The sequence below is a fragment of the Rhododendron vialii genome, chromosome 10a (genome assembly GCF_030253575.1).
Source record: "Rhododendron vialii isolate Sample 1 chromosome 10a, ASM3025357v1".
Classification (NCBI taxonomy): domain Eukaryota; kingdom Viridiplantae; phylum Streptophyta; class Magnoliopsida; order Ericales; family Ericaceae; genus Rhododendron; species Rhododendron vialii.
The window spans coordinates 36464747-36485678 of record NC_080566.1 but is presented as its reverse complement, the minus strand read 5'-3'; the positions used below and the strand labels follow the sequence as shown (position 1 = coordinate 36485678).

The window sequence follows — 20932 nt, the reverse complement described above, 5'->3', positions numbered from 1 at the left end:
ATCAATTGAAACATTTTTTTTTTCTCAATTATTTTGCAAAGCCTAGAATTTGACTTGAACCTATCATTAAAGAAAAAAAATTCAAACTAGAAAGAAAAAAAAATGAAAAAAAAAAATCAAACCGGAAAGAAAAGGAAAAAAAAGAAAGAAGAAAACTGTAAAGAAAAAAAGAAAGAAAAGGAAGAGAGAGAGAGAGAGACAGGGGGCGGGGGTAATTCCGGAAAAGGGAGGTGGGGCCGGGGGTGTGTGTGTGTCAGGGGGAATAGCAGCCCTCAAATTATTCTCATGTTTAAGTCAGACAATTGAAAGGGGGAATTTCGAAGCAATTGAGAGTTTCGGCAGACCGTGTGGGCCAGTTCAAACTTCAACCCACCCAATCCTCTCTCTCTCTCTCTCTACAACTAGAGTAATTTTTAAATCCAGTACAACCAATCTCCTCTCTCCCGCGTGCATCAAAAGTCCCATAGATCTCTCTCTCTCTCTCTCTCTCTCTCTCTAAAATCTCCATTTCCACATTACCCAATACCCAATCTGATAAACCGCATGGGCCTGGCGGCGAACCCAATCACAGCCGTCGTGCTCCTCCTCCTCCTCTCAATACTCGCAGCACCGCCACCCGTCTCCGCCAAGCTCAAAACCACCACCATCCCCTTCGCCAGCTTCACCTCCAACGACCCACTACATGTAGACCAACCAGCCACAATAAACAACGGCGCCCTCCAAGTCACCCTCGACACCGCCAACGCCGCCGTCTCCTCGCTCACCAACCAGTCCGGACGGATCCTCTACGACACCCCCTTCACCCTATGGGAGGGCCCCAACGACACGTTCTCCGACCGGGTGGCGTCGTTCAACGCCTCGTTCCTCGTGAACATCTACCGGTTAACGGACTCTCCCATCCCCGGCGAGGGGCTCACGTTCGTGGTGGCGCCAGACCTGAACGTGCCGCTCAACAGCTACGGGGAGTACTTGGGTCTGACGAATGCCACCACCGACGGCAACGCTTCGAACCGGATTCTCGCGGTTGAGCTGGACACGTTTAAGGAGGATTTTGATCCGGACGCGAACCACGTCGGGCTGAATATAAACTCCGTGAGATCTAACAAGACAGCGTCGTTGACCCCACTCGAGCTGGTTGGGCCCAATCAAACTGCCAATTTCTTCAATGTCTGGGTTCAGTACGATGGAGTCAAAAAGGTAATCTATTATCTATGGACCTATCCTCGTTACTCTCACCTCTCCTTGTCAATAAATACTTTGGACAAACTTATGGTTGTTAGATATAAATGCGTTCACAGTCGTTCGATTTGATATGCGTGGAATTCACGTGCAACGGATCAAAGCACGACATCTGTGTTGCCGTGCTTAAAATTGTGTCTGAACATTTATGTCCATGACACTTAGTGATGCCCAAACATCTATACACATTTTGGGTAACCAGGGTTTTTGATGGTTGACGGCGGCTCCTCTTTTTTCCTTTCTATCGGCTTCCTGTCCTCTTCATAAAAATATTGAGAGGCCAAGCTGCCGAAAGGCAAATTGATATTTGCAAGTAACAATAATAGAGAAATTTTCAACATTATGTAGAATTTTCAAAACTCTGTAGATGTTAAATATTCTAGGACTATGCTTGCTTAAGCAAATTATTGCATTTAAAAAGGAAAAAAAAAAAAAGAGTGGAGGGAGAATAGAGGAGTTTTGGGTTCTCTTTAAACTCTTTCTATGGTTTTTTACTCTATCACATTTGATGGTCATTGACATTGGTTCGATTCTGGTAGCCAGCTTTTTAATTATTCAAGAAAATCAAAACATTGAACTAGCAAAACAAGGAAATTAATTTTAATCTTCTATTTTATACTAATGAAATTTTATTTTGTCCATCAAAATTGAAAAGGTGATCGAGGTTTACATCGCTCAACAAGCAAACCAAACGGATCCGACGCCTCCAAGACCCGCCAACCCGATCCTGAACTCGACCCTGGAGCTCCGAGGGCTGGTGAACCAAGTCTCCTACTTCGGCTTCTCCGCGTCAACGGGCAACTTCACCGAGCTCAACTGCGTCTTGCGGTGGAACTTGACGGTGGAGCACTACTCCGACGAAAAACAACTGATCACAAAGATCGCCCTCGCCGCCGGCATCCCGGCGGTGGTTCTCTTAGCGGCGGCGGCTGTGGCGGGGTACTTCCTCCGGAAGAGGTGGTTGGCGCGGTCGAACCCGCATATACTGGGAGCCTTGAAGAGCTTGCCCGGGACTCCTCGGGAGTTTCAGTACAAGGATTTGCTGAGGGCTACGAATAAGTTCGATGAGAAGAGGAAGCTGGGACAAGGTGGGTTTGGGGTGGTTTACAAAGGGTACTTGGCGAATGAGAATTTGGATGTGGCTGTGAAGGTTTTTACGAGGGAGAGTTTGAAGGGCGAGGATGATTTCTTGGCTGAGCTTACCATCATCAATCGGCTCAGGCACAAGCATCTTGTTCGATTATTGGGTGAGTCAATTTTTTTCTTTGTTTTTTTGAATTTTATTCTTTCCCCATATAATCGGTCTAGGCGGCGACTAGTTGATGCCTATTCCAATTTTTATCTAGGTATTGGACCCTTGCCCAATGCCGGCTAGTTGGCCTTTAGGTGCTAGGTGTCCCTCTTCCGCCTTATTAGAGCGTAGCGACTTTTAGAACACTAAGCGTATTTCCCAATTGTTGTCGGGCGACCACACATTTGAAGTATGGGCGAGTACCGTGCAATTTTAGTGGATTTAGCTGAGGTCCGGTTTGGTTGTCATTGCTTGTTTGCTTATTTCGTGTCTGAATATAGACAAATCTGTCATGTAGTCTCGGGCACTTGGGCGATCGTACTTTTTTTTTTTTCTAGTCTGGGTATATCTTATTCTTGGGATAGGTAATCAAGAGGGAAAACATTTGCACTCTGATCTCACCAAAACATTAGAATCGCAAGAACTTAGCAACACATTTTCATTTTCCCTCAAGATTCATATATAGGACATAGTGTAAGATAACAGAGGTTTTATCCAACGGTACCAAAAGTCCTCGAAACCGACAAATGATGTGCCTCAAAAGTTTAAGCGGTTAGAAAATCTGCAGGACAAACATTGGGTTTAGCTATCCCTTGAATTGCTTCTCATGAATTTGGCAAAACACTTAGTAGGTGTAAAGACCATAACCCACTGACCCAAAAAAAAAAAATTGAAGATCATAAGTCATAAGTCATACCCATACTTGGTTATTGCCGTCCTATCATAGAAAGTGGCAAAATATTTGGTAGCTGTAATTAAGCACAATAACCCATATCCGACCATTTTAGTCCTATGTTAGGAGTTAGCATTAAAAGCTACTACTATCTTTACTAGCTGTTGATCACAAGTGGGTCCAGTGAGACTTGAAATGGTAGGTTTTTTTTGTTTTTCTTGAGGATTAGGGAAAGCTTTCCCAGTGGTGGAGCCAACCCATTAGATGGATTGCAAAAAGAAGGTGGTGAAGCCTGTAGTATGACTTTACTTGATGTGACAAGAAAGGAAGAATTATTGAAATAGACTCTGCTGCCCTTGTTCTTGTTGTGTCAAGCAATAATGCCCCAAAGCTCAAACTAACATCTACATGTATGTGTAAGTTCACACTTTGAGCCGCAGACTAGGTAATTCAAGCCTACCATAGTCATTCCATGTTAAAGAAGCTCCTAAGCATACCGAACAATCTAGTTTGGCAGTAAATACACAATTTCTACCATGTTTTACACTGATAGCACTAGGCTATAGATACGTGGTTCGGCAGTGTGCCTATGTCATGGGCGGAAAGGAAGAACAAACTCAACATAAAAAATAAGAATTGCTCAGATCTATCGCACAACCTCTCTTCTACTGCTTTCTCTTTGCTGCATAAATTCTACGACAAGAAAAACAGTAATTCTCCGCGTCTGCAAAAGGCCTTGTACGATATTGATGGGAGTACGGTGAGTTACGATTAATCTGGGCCCAAACAAATTTAAGATCCGTCGACCCTAACAATTCCAAAATATGCCTAAAAGATGAGAATTTGAGATGAGACCAGCCCCTATATGCATGAATTGTCCTTGTACATTAATGAATCAACAGGTCACTTTCGTAGTTTCGTTCCGGCTAAGGATTTGGGAAGAAAGGTATGATGTTGCTATGTAGATTTGTCAAAATCTAGTGGCTTTCAGGTTTCCACTTTTTCCATTTAAGAGCTAGATGTATGGATAATGGAATAACAGCTAGCAAATTCCTTGTCACAAGCAGCCCATCAACCGACCTATGAGTCGATGACCCACCTACTTGACCAAGATGGCCCCATTTCCTCACGCAAACAAGTCATTTTCTTGCCTCTGTTCTTGCAGAAAATTAATGGTCTAAGACATTTTTATTTTATTTTATTTGGAATAATTTATTGAGGGACAACGTAGCTGGTGTTAGGTTAAAATTCTTATAAGCGGGATTAAATGTACATCGTATATTTGATCCCACAAAATGGGGAATATACGATATTAAGGGATATGTGGTATTATTAATCCCTCACTATTAATCCCATGGGACAACATACCTATATGATTATATATCTCTTCAATATTAGTGATGTCAAACGAATGGGTTTCAAGGAAACTAAGGATTAAGACTTTAGGACCACCGATTGCTTACATTCCAATGCATGTAAGAAGATATTGTCTCGTTCCCACGGCTGTGCCTCTTATCATGAATGAAGCTTCATGGAATATGCAACCACTTTGAATTTTAATATTACATGGGACAGACACCCGATATCGCCTTCACTGGGGAAGGGTCATGCACTTGTTGGAATGTTAAAAATGACTTTGGCATGCTGAAATCCATATTTCCAATCAAAGATTGAGAAATTCCATTCAGACTCCGTTTTTGACGGTGACATTGGACTTTGTTTTCATTTTGAAGTAACACTTTTTTTTTGACTTGTATTAATTGAGAATTCAGTAGTTTGACCATTGGCAGTTGTGACTCTTCAGTCTTCACAAGTTATTTGATGCCTCTGTCCTCAAGGGGACCCCATCAGGTGATGGTGAATCAGTTAGACCACTTCATGTTCCATAGTCTGTGTGCTGAACCCATTTGATTAAGACAGTTCCTTCATATGGTATTTACTGCAGTGAAATGGTGAAATCTTTCTTGCATTTTGCATATTAAAAATTAAGGAAAAAGTCCGAGGGGTTGGGTTGTTCCAATCCGTATCATGCTCGATGTCACATGGACTCTTCAAAATTTCTATACATTATTGTACACCAAATACTTGGGTAAGACCATGGGACATGTGTCCGATATTTTTGGTTAGACATTCATGTAGAAAGCACATTAGAACTATGCATTTATTTCCATGTTGTGCATGAAGGGGTCTATGGCGTCTTGGAAACGCAATACACTCAATCAAGACCGTGTCTTTGTGCCCTTAGCACGAGAATTAGATGAATTTGGAGCAGACACACCTTACTTTAGTCCTCTGCTTAAACACAGGCTCTCTGCTGTTAAAACATCAGTTCGTTACTGTCCTTTGACACCATGTAAAGGTAGCAGAAAAGAAATACCGTTTACTCCAACTTCAGAAAACGGTAGAAGTGTGAAACAGAATGCGTAAGATTGAGTGGAAGATGTTGTTGAGAACCTTATAGCAGCTGTCTTTCTTACATAGAGGTTATGTCTTTAAAAACATTATCTATCTCTATCACAGGATGGTGTCACAAGCATGGGAAGTTGCTGCTGGTTTACGAATACATGCCCAACGGCAGCCTCGACAAACACCTCTTCAGCGACGCCGACAGCAAGCCGCTGAGCTGGACTCTCCGCCTCAAGATCATCTCTGGGGTAGCTGCCGCCCTCCACTACCTCCACAACGAGTATGACCAGAAGGTGGTCCACCGCGACCTCAAGGCCAGCAACATCTTGCTTGACTCCGACTTCAATGCCAGGCTAGGGGACTTTGGCCTCGCGCGGGCCCTAGAAAACGAAAAAACCTCGTATGCAGAAGTTGAGGGCATTATGGGAACACTGGGGTACATTGCCCCTGAATGCTTCCACACTGGCAAGGCCACCCAGCAGTCTGATGTGTATGCTTTTGGTGCAGTTCTATTGGAAGTGGTTTGTGGGTTTAAGCCCGGGACACGTATCGGCGGGTACCAGTTCTTAGTGGATTGGGTCTGGGCCTTGCATCGTGAGGGCCGGTTACTTGAGGCAGTGGACAAGAAGCTCGAGGAGGATTATGTAGTGGAAGAAGCCCAAAGAATTTTGCTTCTGGGCCTGTCCTGTTCGCATCCGACAGCATGCGAAAGGCCCAAAACACAGGAAATTGTTCAGATACTATCGGGCTCGGTGGCTGTGCCTCAAGTGCCGCCGTTCAAGCCGGCTTTTGTGTGGGCATCGTTGCCAATGGGGGAGGGAGACAGCACTGCGGCCACCACCACCACCACCAACACAATGTCCTTTACGACCTCACACTATGAATCACATTCGACACCATTGGCCATCGAATCAGAACACCAACGCAGACACAGTGATAGCTTCAATACCGTTTAAGTTCTCATTTTTTTGTGGTCTTTCCTACCAACTAGTTGTTCATTGTTGGGGTAAGAAATCAGAAAGTTTCCATCCTTTTCGTTTTTTTTTTCTTTTTTTCTTTTATCGGTTTCTGTATTTACTCTGATTTTGTTTATTGAGAGGAGGGAGAAAAATGGGGGAATTGCTTGCGTAAATTTGGTGGGTGGTATTGTATAAGATCAACTTTTCTTGTACTTTGTGTTTGTTGGCAAAAGCCTAAAAGGTTTCCTGAGACAGCTGAAGAGGAATTCTTTTTTTTTTTTCCTAAACGTATTTCATTAAAAAGCCAAACCGCAGTTACAGCGATTCCATCCAAATACAATGAAAAGGAAATTACAACCAGTCCATCCCGGAAAAATACACAAGAAATGCAGGGGACAAAGAGGCGAGACTAATGTATAGACCTAAGCATGAGCTAATGCTCTATCCACACTGTCTCTAAGGGTCGGGACACGTGGGGCTAACAATCTAACCATTCAGCCGCCTCGGGTAGGCGCAAATCCCAGATCAGAGACAACAAAATCAGACCCGATGGAAAAAAACAAAAACGAAAGCAAAACAGGTAAACAGCACCTTGGACGACTTTTTGTATGGACTTCGTAAAAAAACCAAGAAATTATTTATTTTTGGGGATTTCTCTCAATAAATCTAGAAATAAATCTTACCAACAGTTTAGGATCCGAACCTTCAAAATCGATGCCCAAAGGTTATCCGACATTACGAGCAACCTCTACTCCCTCTTCTTCTGAAATCAATTTTTTCCGATTCCGATATCTCCTGACGGAATTGAGGGCTCAAACAGTTATCAATCCGAGTATTTTTTAGAGGTCTCAACATACAACGATGAGAAAATCTTGTGACACTGCATTTTTTACTCCATAAACACAAATGTGGTAGTAAAAATTGCAGTGTCAGTGCAATGATTTCTTCTTCAATATCTTCAACCATATTTATTTTGACAACTTAAGGGGAAAGAATACGCAATTTCGTTTTGATGAAAAAAATTATATTGATAATAGCCCAGCGCACTTACATAACAGGTTCATTATAAATATTTTGGACAAAACCAAATTAATCATCTAACTATTCTAAACAAGAAAAACACAAGGCGGTCTTTCACTCCGACCCAGACGTTAGCCTGACGCAAATAGCAGCACTCGCAATGTGTTGTATATTCATACCTGAGGGTGTAAGTAAAATAATAAGGTGTGAGAAGGACAGTCCAATGAGAATAGTACTTATTTTATGTTATACAATGTCTTTCTATAAAGGGATTGAATCCTCTGCAATCCAAGTTTTGGACAACAAGAAACAGTCTGAATCTAGACCACATATTAGGAAAATCAATGGTTCAAAAATCCGAACCATTTATTGCAGCAATGGACAGTCCCGACTTGGACCATCCTCCCGTCCAAAACTTGGACCGGAGAGAATCCAATTCCTTCTACAAAACTTAAAAAAGAGTTCAAGTATAATCGGCAACATTTCTGTTTATAATAACACAAGATTGGACAATCAACATCTTTCTATAGGATTAAATATTTATTACGCAATGCCTAAGAAGATCTCACATATAAACAAACCACCCTATCATTCTATAGGAAGGGCGTTTGTTCTTGTTTCCCCGTCTCTTTCCATGAGCCTTTGGTTTTTTTACGGGTGGGTTAAATTCGGTTTTCGTCATCAAACACCAAAAGCAGTGATTGCGTTGTACTTATGCTATGTCGCTCTGACTTTAATTTGGGACCGTGTCGTGCTCCGATTGGGAGCAACTAAAATCGGATTATTGATCAGCGTGGCGATTATGGGATCGTGGTCCGAATTTCATATAGAATATGGAAGGGCCTAAATAAAAATCTCGTAATGTTATTCTTTCTAATTTCATCATGTGGATTTGGGACTTATATTGTGTTCAATTATAATCTCAAACTTATAAGCATTGCCGACGCTGTTTAGTGGCCCAGCCCCGGGCCGGCCCTGCCTCATTATTTATAAAATAAAATTAGTTTGATCCATGAAGGATTACAAGATCACCCTTGGATTCTTTGAGAAAATTTCAAAATGGCACCTGAACTTTGCACCAAATGTCACAGAGACACATGAACTTAAGTTTATTTTAATTAAACACATGTACTAACAAAATCTCCAAATTTAGACCCCCACCGTTACACTCCGTCCAAAAAATTACTGACGCGGCATCTCTTTCCCGTTTAAGTGGCCCCATTGCACATGTTTCCAACAGGGAATGTGTACCCAAGCCAAACCCCACTTTACCTGATTTCCCTCCATTTCTCTCTCTAGAAGTCTGGCTATTTTTTCACCATCTCCCTCACTTCAACCCTAGACCTGAAGCCCTTCTTCCTCCCTTGTTCAACAGATGATGAAGAGAACTGTGGGCCAATTTGGCTTTAAAAGCCAAATAGTGACTTATTTTTTGTCTATCCAAAAAAATTCGCATTTGTTAGTTTTGCGTCAAACTTTTGTGACTTATTGATTCTTCTCGGAATCAGAGAAGTAAAGTTTCCGATTCCTCTCATCAAGACAAATCAACAAGTCATAAAAATTTGGCGAAAAAAAAACAAATACAAAAAAAATTTGAATAAAGACGAAAAAATAAGTTAACTTTTCAATGTAAACCCACCCTGTGAGTTTTACCATGAAAACCCAAAGGAAACCCAAACTTTTTCTTATTTCAGCTCGGGACCACAAGGAAAAGATGAAGTTATGGGTAAAGAGATGGGTTCTCTTGGGTGCATCGTCCCGTATTGGAAACATGTGCAATGAGGCCACTTAAACGGATTGGAGATGTCATGTCAACAATTTTTGGGATGGAGTATAACGGCAGGGGTCTAAATTTGAGAATTTTGTTATTACAAGTGTTTAATTGAAATAAACTTAAATTTAAATGTCTCTATGACATTTTGTACAAAGTTCAGGTGCCATTTTGAAATTTTCCCGGATTCTTTTGTACATTTGAGTTATGTACGGTTAATTAGTAACTTCAATAGAAGTATTTCTTATTTTATTTTTTGATAAGCAACAGTAAAAGTATATTTTTTGTCAAAAAAAAGGAAAATTATTTTAACTATATTGACACTAGAGACTAGACCATCTAGTTCATTCATTTATGGGCCTTTGTTGGATGCACTTCGATAACTAAAATCGTTCACCATATAGATCACGTCAATATCACCAATTATGCTACAAGTCACGTTAATCGAATACCGATTCAGGGGATTAAGAGTCACATTTATCGTTGACATACCCTTTTTCACACCGAATCAAACCCGCTGTATCATCGGATTAAACTATACTAATCATGTAAGATATCTTATTAGCCATGTTTCCACCTTAGTATATCTCTTACAGAAAAATGGAAAAACTCATACATAATGCACCTGTCCGGCAAGGTTGAACTGTACTTAATGGAAGAAGACTTAAAAAACCCTTGGAACAAAACTGGTTTCTCTACAAATTGTAAGGAACAGAACGCGTGGTGGGATTCATTTCATTTAAGAAAATCGATTCACGAATAAAGGGTGAACTTGGAAACTATATATACATGCCACTGTTACAAATAACTAAACTACTCTAAAACAGTATCTAACCTCGTATATCCCCTCCACCTTTGGCCTTAGCAAAATTTCAGAATAAAGTACATTAGCAACTCAACATATTGTTGACACAATACAATAGAATTGTCTGCAAAGCCATGAACGAATAGACCTCAATCTCAACTTGAAAAAGATATTTGCCGAAGAAATCAATTTACATGGAATGTCGACTGTCTGTCTTATCTCTAGCCGATCGTTCCTCTTGTATCTCCTCTAACTCTTCACCATCCCCCTTCTTACCTGCTTGTTCTCTCCAATGTGCCACCAACTTCTTCAGACGGGCCACTTCCTTCGATGAAACATTTTTGCTTGGGTCATTTATAATAGAACGGACTCTTGATGCATACCTAAGTCACATTAAAACCAACATAATCAAGACAAGGAATTCCACAAAACAACCCTAATGTTTCTATGGCAAAAAAAATCACAGAAGGGCATGCAGATAAAGGGATTAAGTGCTAGAATAAATTTCGGCTACAAAAAATTAGATTATACTAGAAACAAATGAAATGCTTAACACCAAATCACCATAGCCAAAGTGGGATGGCATGGCAAGATTAACAAGAAAGGAACTAAAATTTAAGTTCTTATGACAAGAACTCCTATCATTAACGAGCATGTCCAATGTAAATCTAGAACACAAGCATTTACCATATGAGCTTGGCCTTGAACAAAAACATTAGGGAGTTGCTCGGTAAAAAAAAATAAGGTAAGAGAACATACGTTAGGGAATTGTAAGACTCGTCCAAATTTGACTCAGCGGGAGATAGATTCACAAACATGAGTGTCTTAGCATTACCACCAAGTGAATCACTCATCAACATCGTCAACTTGTGATTCCTATACGGTATGTGTTGATTGCCCGATGACAGAGCACTAATAACATCCCCAAGTGCTGAAAGTGACTTATTGATGCTTTGAGCTTCTTTGAGCGAATTACCCGAAGACCCCGACTTTTTCACTCTCTCAGAACCAGCAAGATCAACGAAGCTTAGCTGCACAAGGAAGACAAATAGATTTTTTATTTTTTATTTTTTGATCATCAAAGAAAGTAACATATAAAAGTAATTGAATTGATGAATCATTTGACACTTTTTATTAGTCCTATTGCATTTTGAGATGTCCCCAAAGATTCCGTCCTTTATAAAATGTAAAAAACAATGTGTTCAATTTTCTAACACTAGCCTTCCTAAATCACTAAAAATAGTTTTAAAGGCAGGAATTTTTGGGGCAATGTTGGATTTCAAATCCAACTTTATAAGGAGATGGACAGAGAACAAGAAAGGATACCTTTGCCCTAACGATGAACTAACAAAAAGTTTAGAAGTTCCAAAATGGAGGGAGGGAGCACCACGCAATATAATTCAATGAAAAAGATAGTTTCAATAGTAAGGATTTATACCTTTCCCTTAGCGATGGCTTGAGATTGGAGGTTGGTGCTCTCAACGACTACGGAAAGTATCAAATGGGATCTAGAACTCTCTTCATTCATTAAAGTTCCAGTTGTATGACGACGTTCAGATCCTCTCTGAATGATACTCTTTAGTTCTTCATGTGTTGTAATAGATATGACTGTCGCATTTTCTATAGATACCATGCCCTACACATTCCAACACAGAAAATGAAAAAGGGATTTCCACAAGTCAAACGACAAGGACAAGTTTTTAAGGTGAATGAGAAAGCAAAAAAGATGAAAAAATTTCATTTGCACCCAAAAAAAATCTCAATCCCATGTATCTGTAATATCTAACAAGACTAGAAACCAATTGCAATCACCTTTGAATCCTTTTTTATATCAAGTTTTGGACGCTTTGCATTCTTTGGTAGTAGAAGATCCACCAGTGTATCTTGATACAACTCCACCATATATGCCTGCAGAGGTTAATAAAGATATGAAGTTCTAAACTAACAAAGTGTCTCAGCAAGTCCAAACCGGACATTAGTGGGCAAAAGAGGATGCTCAAACTTTAAAGGTCTTATTACATTCGCCAAAGTATGTTTTTTGATAATTTCGAAATAATTGGGTAGATTCTTAAGCATTCATAGTTGTTACCTTTAAAGAGAATGAGAACTTGTTAGAGTCACGCTTCAGAATTTTAAAAAGTTCCGAAGTAGCCCGTGGTGTAAGTCCAGGATTCTTCTCGGAGCCATAAATTGTGAAAGTCTTCCCAGAACCAGTTTGGCCGTATGCAAATATACACACATTATATCCATCTACAGCTGATTGCACCAAATACTGCATGTATAAATCAAAATGAAAATGGGAAACTCATTATGGTGATAAACAAATCAATTAAGCACACTAATTGCAACAAAGCAGGATATAGCAAAAACTAAATAATAATAATTCAACTTGCCTTCGTGTCCTCAAATACATCATCTTGGGTGGCAGAGCCATCAAAAACATGATCATATAAATGTTGCTTCATTTCATCTCTCCATTGATGTTCAACGGTGAACTCATCCACACTTGCAAGTACATTTCTTTCTTTCTCAGAAAGCTCTTTTTCACTAAGAGGCCTTAATCGACAGAATACTCGAATCTTGCCTTTCATATCTGAGGTGTACCAAAAAGTTCACTGATGAATTTATGAGTTGAAACATCAATTGTGAAGACAACTAAAACCTCAAGCAAAATTGCCATCGCCTATGGGAGACAAAAACTAGATCTATAAAATTAAATTTCCATGAGACAAATGAACTTTCCGACCTTCAATGGTATTAAAATATTGTTTCCTCAGAACTTGTTCTTCCTTGTAGAGTTTTTGAAACTCAGCTAGTTGAGCCCCTTGCATCTTCAGGAGTGTAGCAGTTTGTTCATTCTTTCTGTCAATGTCCTATAAAGCAAGAACACTTTCAGTTAGAGCTCTAATCAATTCCAATGTTATCCACAACCAATACCGAAACACTAATGAAGCCTTGTTGTAACCACTAATGACAGACCAAAAAAAAAGAAGCCTACTCCCTCAGTCCCCATTCTTTGGTCCTAGTAAGCACTTTTTACAGTCCAAAAAAAGTTGTCCCTGTGTAAAAGAAATGGGCAAAAAATGACGAGATTACTCTTTTACCCGTACCTTTTAATATTAAGTACTACTTATATGACAAGTGCAATGACGATGTTCCCTTACTAAGTTGGAGTCCCAAAAGGAACCAAAAAATGGGGATGGAGGGAGTATAAGACAAGGAATATGTCTTAGCAACATATTGAAGAATCAAATATCAAATCAAGATCATCACCTCTTTCATTTCTCTTAGTTCCTCAAGTTCCTTTAAATTATCCTGCAAAGTTGCAATTTCTGTGTCTTTGACAGCAAAATTCGACTCTACCACAGCCAAATCTTGTCTAGCCTCTTCTAGCTTCTTTTCAAGTTCAGAAACACGAAGCCTCATGGCCTTGCGCTCTTGTTCAAAGTTCTTCTCAAGGATTGCCTGCACTTAAGGGCCACAAGATATCAATGCTCGACCAACAAAAGACTCACTATTTCATTTCAGAAATCCAACGAATTGTGTGATTACCTGCTCGGTTTTATTCTTTTCAAGCCTTGAAATTCTTTGTTCCATTAATAGTTTCTCATTTACCAGTCTTTTTGTAGCTTCTCCTGCTGCATGCAACTCTGCACTGCGCACTTTTAGGTCGTCTTGGATCCTTTGCAACACCTAGGTATATAACTCATCAATTTCCTAATTAATTAAAACATTGAAAATCTAGAAATTACACACTATGAGACAAGATCTGCACACATCCTGACAAACAAACGTGTGCCCATAGCGCATTGTAGAGCTTCTGCTTTTTCCGAACAAGTAAGACTGTCCTTTTAAGTATTACTCCCTCCGTCCCGATTTGTATGTCCAATTTGGGAAATCCAACTTATTAAGGGGACACAATCATTACATTTTGAAAACTAAATTTTCCACAAATACCCTTTAATTCAAAATGTACTTGTCACATCAATTTAAGGAAGAGAGAAGGGTAAAAGAGTATTTTTATAGGATTTCTCCCTTGGTCATCTAAAATTGGACAAACAATTTGGGACAATGAAAAGTCAAAAGTGGACAAAAAAAATGGGACGGAGGGAGTATATGTTTTTAATCCTTCCCAGTAAATTCCCACTGTCCCATTCCATCACCTAAAAAGAGGAACATACAAATTCGAGCTCATGGCAAAATCTACACAACTTAAAACAATTATACCTGGTTATTTGCTTCGACTAGCTCCTTCTTGGCATTGGTCTCCGACCCAGGGTTACTAATCGTTGCCAACCTTGCTTCCATGTTCCGTTTATCCAACAATGCATCCTATTAAGCACCAAATCAACCATCTGGTAGGCAGTGACTAAGTATCAGAAAACAAATCTTACCAACATAACCAGTCACCTGAAGCGCTGAATCTTTTTGATCACATAAGGATCGGAGTTTGTCACGGTCACAAGTAACTTCCGTTAAGCATTGCTTTTCAGATATCAAAAATTCTTTCAATGCCTCCAGCTCTTCTTGCAGCTTTGCTTTGTAGTTTTCTTTTTCATGCAGTTGTTCCAATAGCTTCACAATCATAACCAGATTATTGACATGTCAATTGCAAATTCCACAAGAGCACGACTCAAACAAAAAATAGATCTCTTTCAAATCACACGGTTGGCACATTAAGCAATGAAAATCTAACAATCAACTGGAGACTGGGTCGATCATCCAATGCACATCCTCCAAAATCTAAACACAATGCAATTTTAACATCAAATGAATTGGTGTGAAAAAAGAAAGGAGAACCACCATGGTTCTCGTGGTTCTTGGCTTTGCCAGGCCTATGTGTCTAGCCGGGGGTTCTCTACAAGGGGTTCCTCATCTTAAAAAATAAATGTAATAATATAAGCCAGGCAAGATTCTCCACAAAAAAAAAAAAATACTCACATGGTTAGCATTCTTTTGTGATTCTTCAAGAGCTTTGGACAAATCCTGGACTCGATTCTCATAAATGTCCAGATTGGGAGCCCTCAAATTAGTATTTAAATCACCATTTATTGAGCCACTAGCAGTAGACCTTGCTTTTGAGTAGCGGCGTAACATGACGTCATTTATATGGGTTTGAAGGGCAACACAGATCTCCTCTCCCTGTAGAAAATTTAAATAATAAATAAAGAATATATAAAGTAACAAATGATTGACAGCATCTACAGATAATAAACATGTAACTACCTGCTTAGTTTCAAATTGAAAAATATGCAAGACTCCAGCAACTCTCATTTTGAAAAATACAGCAGTGTTGCTGCTTCCGAATTGCATGATATCTCTCAACTCAGCAGAGTGTAGATATTCTTTTGGAACTGGACGGAAAAAATGAACCTGGGCAATGGATCGTCATATTCAGCTCATGAAGAAATCCACAATGATAAATCACAAATTCTCAAAGCATCTACGACACGGTCAACACCAAAGAGCAATTGTTCAAGACTCACCCCACGTTTATTAATGCCCAAAATAATCCTCCCTGGAAGAAGCCCAATGGGATCATCAATCTTGCGAACACTAAAGAAAACAGAACTCCCATAAGGAAGTGTTCTCAAGATTCGCAGAAAATGTTCTCTTGCATCATCCTTCGTTAAATTTTCCTGCACAAGCAACACAAATGTATTCAAAAAGACAACAATCAACATTCATAACAAAAGCATCATTGTCACTAACACTTGTTATCCTTTGAAATCAAAAGTGAGATATCAAATGGAAACAATACACACACGAATTACCATACCCACAAATGGGAATGGGAACTGAACTCTATATGTTGGCCTAACAAGTCTAATCTAAGAAAAGGATACTATCCGAAATATAAATAAAAAAACAGGTATTGCAAGACCATACAGACTTAGATCCAGTATTCTTTGAAAAGGTGCAAAAATATAAAGCTGGAAAAGAGCCAAAGAAGGGAAAATATAGATTGCATTCTTTAAAAGGAGTTAATCCACATACTGATTCTTACCATTGAACGATATCGAGAAAGAATATCCAACTCCCATTCTTGCTTTGCTCGAGTAATTGCAATCTGTCTTGGTAGAAAACGCTCCAGAAGAGATGTCCAGTCACTGGAATATTAACCAATTACCGGAAGTATTAAAAAGCGAATTTTTAAATGCCTAACAGAAAAACTTAACACATTGATACTTCAACTTAAAGCAACAAAGAAACGAAACAGAAGGGGAAATAACTACAAGAAACTTGCGAAACAAAAACTCTTAAATAGAATAGATCAAAAGGCTGGACGTAGTAACCAAAACAAGAACAACAAATAACTACTTACGTGCATGAATCAGGTGCGACAACAAAACCAATTTCAACCAAGATTTGCAAAGCAGACAGCTGTGCAGCATCATCCCTTCCAACAGGATAATTGCCCAGTATGTAATCATGTTGCAACTGTCTCATAAATCAAAATGTTGATGGTTAGAGATAATTTAAGCTTCAAAAAATATGGTTGAATACCTACAAGCAGATAAGCAACAGAAGCAATAGCGGGATTACGTACCTGAACATAACATAACTGCACAAACATAGGGTCACCTATAGCTTCATCCGACTCCCGAAACAACTTTCTCTTAAAAGTCAACTTGCAGTGCAAGATTTCTCCTTTACTACGGTCCTTTGCTGCCTTAAAGTCAGCAAGCAGATCCCCGATGTATTTGTTATCGTCCAACCCAATATGCTCCTCTGTATGGCATCAAAAAGCAGACCATTAAGCACACTCTGTTAACAAATTTGTTGTGAAACAACATAAAATAAATACCATTTCCAGGATCAGGTGACTTGGAACCGGCAACAATCTTCCGGCACTCAAACAAACTGAAGCTAGAATATGACGACAATTTAATAATCCCTGCAAGCTCCTGAAGTGGTTATGCTGTTAATACATACTCATAGAGCACAAGGAAAAAATCAATGAAGAAACAAAAAGAGACGCACATTGAAACATAACAGAAGAGGACTTGAACAAAAGATCGCCATTAGATACAACAGCAAATGGGAATCAAGTAGTGTAATTAAATTCATAGTTGTTCAAAACTAGCAGATACGTTGAAAATATCTCAAATGCCATCAAAAAATTTCAGGAAGAATCAACACATGGCGTATATACAGTTGGATAGACTAGCAGTACTAGAAGAAGTAACAAGAATTTATTTCTCCACCTATTCCGTAGGACAAAAGCTGGCTAAAAAAAGCTTAATCGAGTAAGCACACCCCTTCCACAGAGATCCAGGAAGGGTCTTTCACCTACTAGTTCCGGCGCTTGAGAAAGGGGACACCGCCCAATGACCATGGTTAGTCCATGTTGAAAACAACTCAGTAGCAACAGCAAATTTGGAGGGCATCCATGGACGTTTTTTTCATATTTGAAGAGCTACATTTTTATTTATGGTGGCAGGAAGGGCTACTTGCATAAACTACACCAATATATTGGATTGCACCTTTAATGGTGAGTCTCCAAATTCCTTTCTCTATACCATATCTCCTCCTTTTGCATTCTTGTATCGTAATTAGTAGGCTCTCCTTAGTATGTACTATATGGACATGCAAAAAGAAACAAAAAGTTCAATGGTACCTCAACCGCATCAGCCACAGTTGTTGCCATCCCGTACGTAATTTCTTCAAAAGTTTCATCCAAGAAAAATACAATGGTTGTCAGTTTTTTACCAGTCAAAAGAGCTTCAATCTCCTCACGACCAGGTATTGCATGCCTAGGTCCAGCTTTAACAGAATGCTTCAACGCATTTAATGTGTTTAATGCAAGTGCTTGGACATCCCTATCTGTAGTAACACCGTGTGCCACATTATGAACATATTCTGATAAATATACGCCAATATCCTTGCTAGGAGGCATGCAGGATGCACATAAATACATTAGCTCCCACGCTCTAATTAAATACTGCCTGCATTTCAAAAGCAAGAAGGAACGAACATGAACTTCCTATAAAAATAGGAGACAATTGAAGAATGCATAAGAAAAGGGGCAGGTCTTGGCCCAACAATTTATATGGAGTAGTTAGTTAAACACATACCTATCTGGATTGTTCCTTGTCTGCTTCGAAACTTGGGCAAAAAGTTCATCTCGAAGCTCAGAACGCTTCAAAGACTGCTTATATAGTTTTCCAACAAGCTCAATACGTTCTTCTAAGCTTGTTGGAGTCACTCGATCAGCAGAATCAACACCCATATACTTCAAAATCATTTGGAACAGTTTCACTGCCCGACTTACTAGATCACTATTTATCTTTAAAAGCGAAGTCGGGATAGGATCCTGTCAAAAGTTGAAACACAGTATGAAAAATAGAATAACTCAACAACTGAATTAGCTGTCATCAAACTTCAAATGTTATTACCCTTTGGAAACACAACATATCCTCAAAAGTGAATTTTTCCCGCACTTGGGAGCCCGAGGATTTTTTTGAGAAAAACCCACGTTTACCAGGCTTTTGCATTGCCCTTAGAAACCCCTCCACCTGAAACAAACGGAAGAATATAATGAGATGAAATCTGAATGACCAGTCACCAAAACCAAGCAAATTAGAAATCCAATATGCAGTGAGTCAGTAACTAAAAAGTCATTGCCATCAATTAATCCAACTTGAAGGAGAAGACCTTTTCTTTATGGTATTAGGGTTATCAGGATATGCAAATCTTCTCACCTGAAATTTATCCATCAAGGGTATCGCACCAGCAAGCTCTGCTGGAATGGCCATTGATAATGTCTTTGGTGTACTGCAGGATACATCAAGTAAAAAAATCATCTTTCTTGGACTCCACAATTGCTATTCTAGTTCTAGCCTTAAGTAAGGATATGTGTCAGTTGTTAACATATTACTAGAAGAATACAGAAAACTTACGGCGGCTCGAAAATGGAACCATCACTGTCATAACCATCCCCATTTGTGTGAACAGATGAGTTGAGTGAAGGAGATTCATATCCATTACTAGAGGCGAATGAAGACCTGCTTGCTCGGAAACTTTGTGCCATTACTGGTGGCATATCAGATGTCATTACACGGAACAAAAGCCCGGATGCTAGAAATGTTCTCTACCACACTTCTAAACTGAAAAGCTTTTGGTCCTTCAACCCGACTTTGACCAAAAATTATCATTAGCTGCAAAGATAAGAAAGGTATTAACTTAAAGATGACAAATCTATCAAATCTGCCAAAACATAAAGTTGACTTATTAATTAAACAAACTGATTAAGCAAATAAAACGGGAAAACCGCCTCAATTACGAGCATAAAAAGTTCAGAAATTCATCAGTCCAACCCGACTTATTAATTACTACTAAAAAGAGAACACCCCTCTCGGTGTGAACGTCATTTTTTAGGCTGGCTCATGTATTAGTTTCCCCTTTAACTGCCAAAAAAAAAAATGCCAACAAGGGGAAAAAAACTGTCGCCCTAGTTTTCTTCTCCCCTCTTGTACATGTTCACATCTCAGATTTCATTAGAATTACTTTCAATTGAAGATTTTCCTTTTTTCCTATTTAGCATAATACTATTTGCCCACCCATCGCGTGTGCCCGGCATCTAGTCACTATTATAAAGGAACAACCCTTTTGCTTGAACGTCAATTTTGAGGCTGACTCACATTTTAGTTTCCTAAACTACCCCGTTAACTGCCAAGAAGGGGAAAAAAACCATTACCCTAATTTTCTTCTCCCCTCTTTTTCTATTTTCACATCTCAAAATTCACCAGAGTATAATTTCAATTGAAGATTTTCCTCTTTGTCCTATTTTGCATAATATGATTTGCACACAAGTAGCATTTGCCAGGGCATCTAGGTCTATATAAATACACAGATGGAAATGTCAACGTATTCATTTAATTAACTGTAAGAGCAACTGAGCTCCTTGTGAAGGGTCCCAACCCTAAGCTTATAATCTACCCATTCTCCAACAACAAATGACAGGGAAATAAAACCCACCAGATCTTGGAACTGAAAAAAAAAAAAGTAAATCAAACTTCTGCCACAGAGTACTTGAATCAAGCAGATCGATTGACCTCATCAAATGGTTTGATGAGGTCAATCGATGAGGACAAATGTAGTTTTCTCAGCCTCTGTTTGTGTGGGTGTATATATGTTTACATGGGAATGTGTATACAAAAAGAATACAGAAATCTGTGAAGTGGAAATTGATGAAATGTGGTGAGGAGAAGAAGGATGAGAGTACCTCGTGGGGGGCAATCGTTGTAGTAAATTTGAGATCTCCGCCAGCCGTCCGGCAGTCACGAACTGGTGAGAGAGAGAGAGAGGGGGGGATAGGAGAGAGAGTGACAAGCGAGGAAGGAGGGGGAAAGAACGGACGTTGAGGGGTCACGAGAGCATTTTAAAATGAAATTTTGGGTTTTTGGGGGAATGAGGAAAAGCAAAACATGGTACATTGGGGGGAAATGATTCCCTACGTTGCTATACTCATAGCATAAACTAATTATAAAATACTCATAGCAACTTTTGTTTTTGATTTTTTAAATGATAAGACTTTTAGGCTCCGTTTGTTTGCCCGTAAAATATTTTATTTATTTTTCGGTACTTAATTGTGTAAAAAATTAGAAAAATATTTTACATGTAAAAATTTTTTTATCAATTGGATGAAAATGACTTACTCTTAAATCTTCCGGAAGTTATTTTCTAAAATGAACTCGCTACCTTTTACTGTACTTCTCACTGCTTAGTTTCCTCGATCGTTAGTTCTAACCTACGTGACCCACGT

The 20932-nt window shown here is 39.3% G+C and overlaps 2 protein-coding genes across 2 annotated transcripts; one reads left to right on the top strand and one right to left on the bottom strand.

Moving 5' to 3' along the window:
- Window positions 1–411: 411 nt before the first annotated feature.
- LOC131302734 (probable L-type lectin-domain containing receptor kinase S.5) lies at window positions 412–6834 on the top strand. The gene is made up of 3 exons (XM_058329536.1): window positions 412–1197; window positions 1895–2486; window positions 5724–6834. The coding sequence occupies exons 1-3, from the start codon at window positions 544–546 to the stop codon at window positions 6563–6565; spliced, it is 2088 nt and encodes a 695-aa protein (XP_058185519.1). The 5' UTR covers window positions 412–543; the 3' UTR covers window positions 6566–6834.
- Window positions 6835–10068: 3234 nt separating this feature from the next.
- Window positions 10069–20557, bottom strand: LOC131302733 (kinesin-like protein KIN-14E). The gene is made up of 24 exons (XM_058329535.1): window positions 20393–20557; window positions 19068–19325; window positions 18870–18942; window positions 18564–18683; window positions 18243–18481; window positions 17786–18113; window positions 16973–17072; window positions 16715–16896; window positions 16490–16605; window positions 16172–16274; window positions 15651–15803; window positions 15391–15537; window positions 15106–15306; window positions 14575–14739; window positions 14392–14496; window positions 13717–13857; window positions 13438–13629; window positions 12911–13037; window positions 12558–12757; window positions 12254–12436; window positions 11977–12072; window positions 11603–11800; window positions 10924–11195; window positions 10069–10547 (listed from the first exon to the last, which is right to left on the bottom strand). The coding sequence occupies exons 2-24, from the start codon at window positions 19220–19222 to the stop codon at window positions 10355–10357; spliced, it is 3789 nt and encodes a 1262-aa protein (XP_058185518.1). The 5' UTR covers window positions 19223–19325; window positions 20393–20557; the 3' UTR covers window positions 10069–10354.
- Window positions 20558–20932: the final 375 nt, after the last annotated feature.

Coding starts and splice junctions, on each gene's coding strand:
- LOC131302734 (XM_058329536.1), top strand. CDS start 544: ATGGGCCTGGCGGCGAACCCAATCACAGCCGTCGTGCTCCTCCTCCTC. Junction 1,198..1,894: donor AGTACGATGGAGTCAAAAAG/GTAATCTATTAT, acceptor AAAATTGAAAAG/GTGATCGAGGTTTACATCGC. Junction 2,487..5,723: donor GCATCTTGTTCGATTATTGG/GTGAGTCAATTT, acceptor TCTCTATCACAG/GATGGTGTCACAAGCATGGG.
- LOC131302733 (XM_058329535.1), bottom strand. CDS start 19,222: ATGACATCTGATATGCCACCAGTAATGGCACAAAGTTTCCGAGCAAGC. Junction 14,497..14,574: donor AAAAAGATTCAGCGCTTCAG/GTGACTGGTTAT, acceptor GGTGCTTAATAG/GATGCATTGTTGGATAAACG. Junction 12,073..12,253: donor AGTTCTCATTCTCTTTAAAG/GTAACAACTATG, acceptor TAACCTCTGCAG/GCATATATGGTGGAGTTGTA.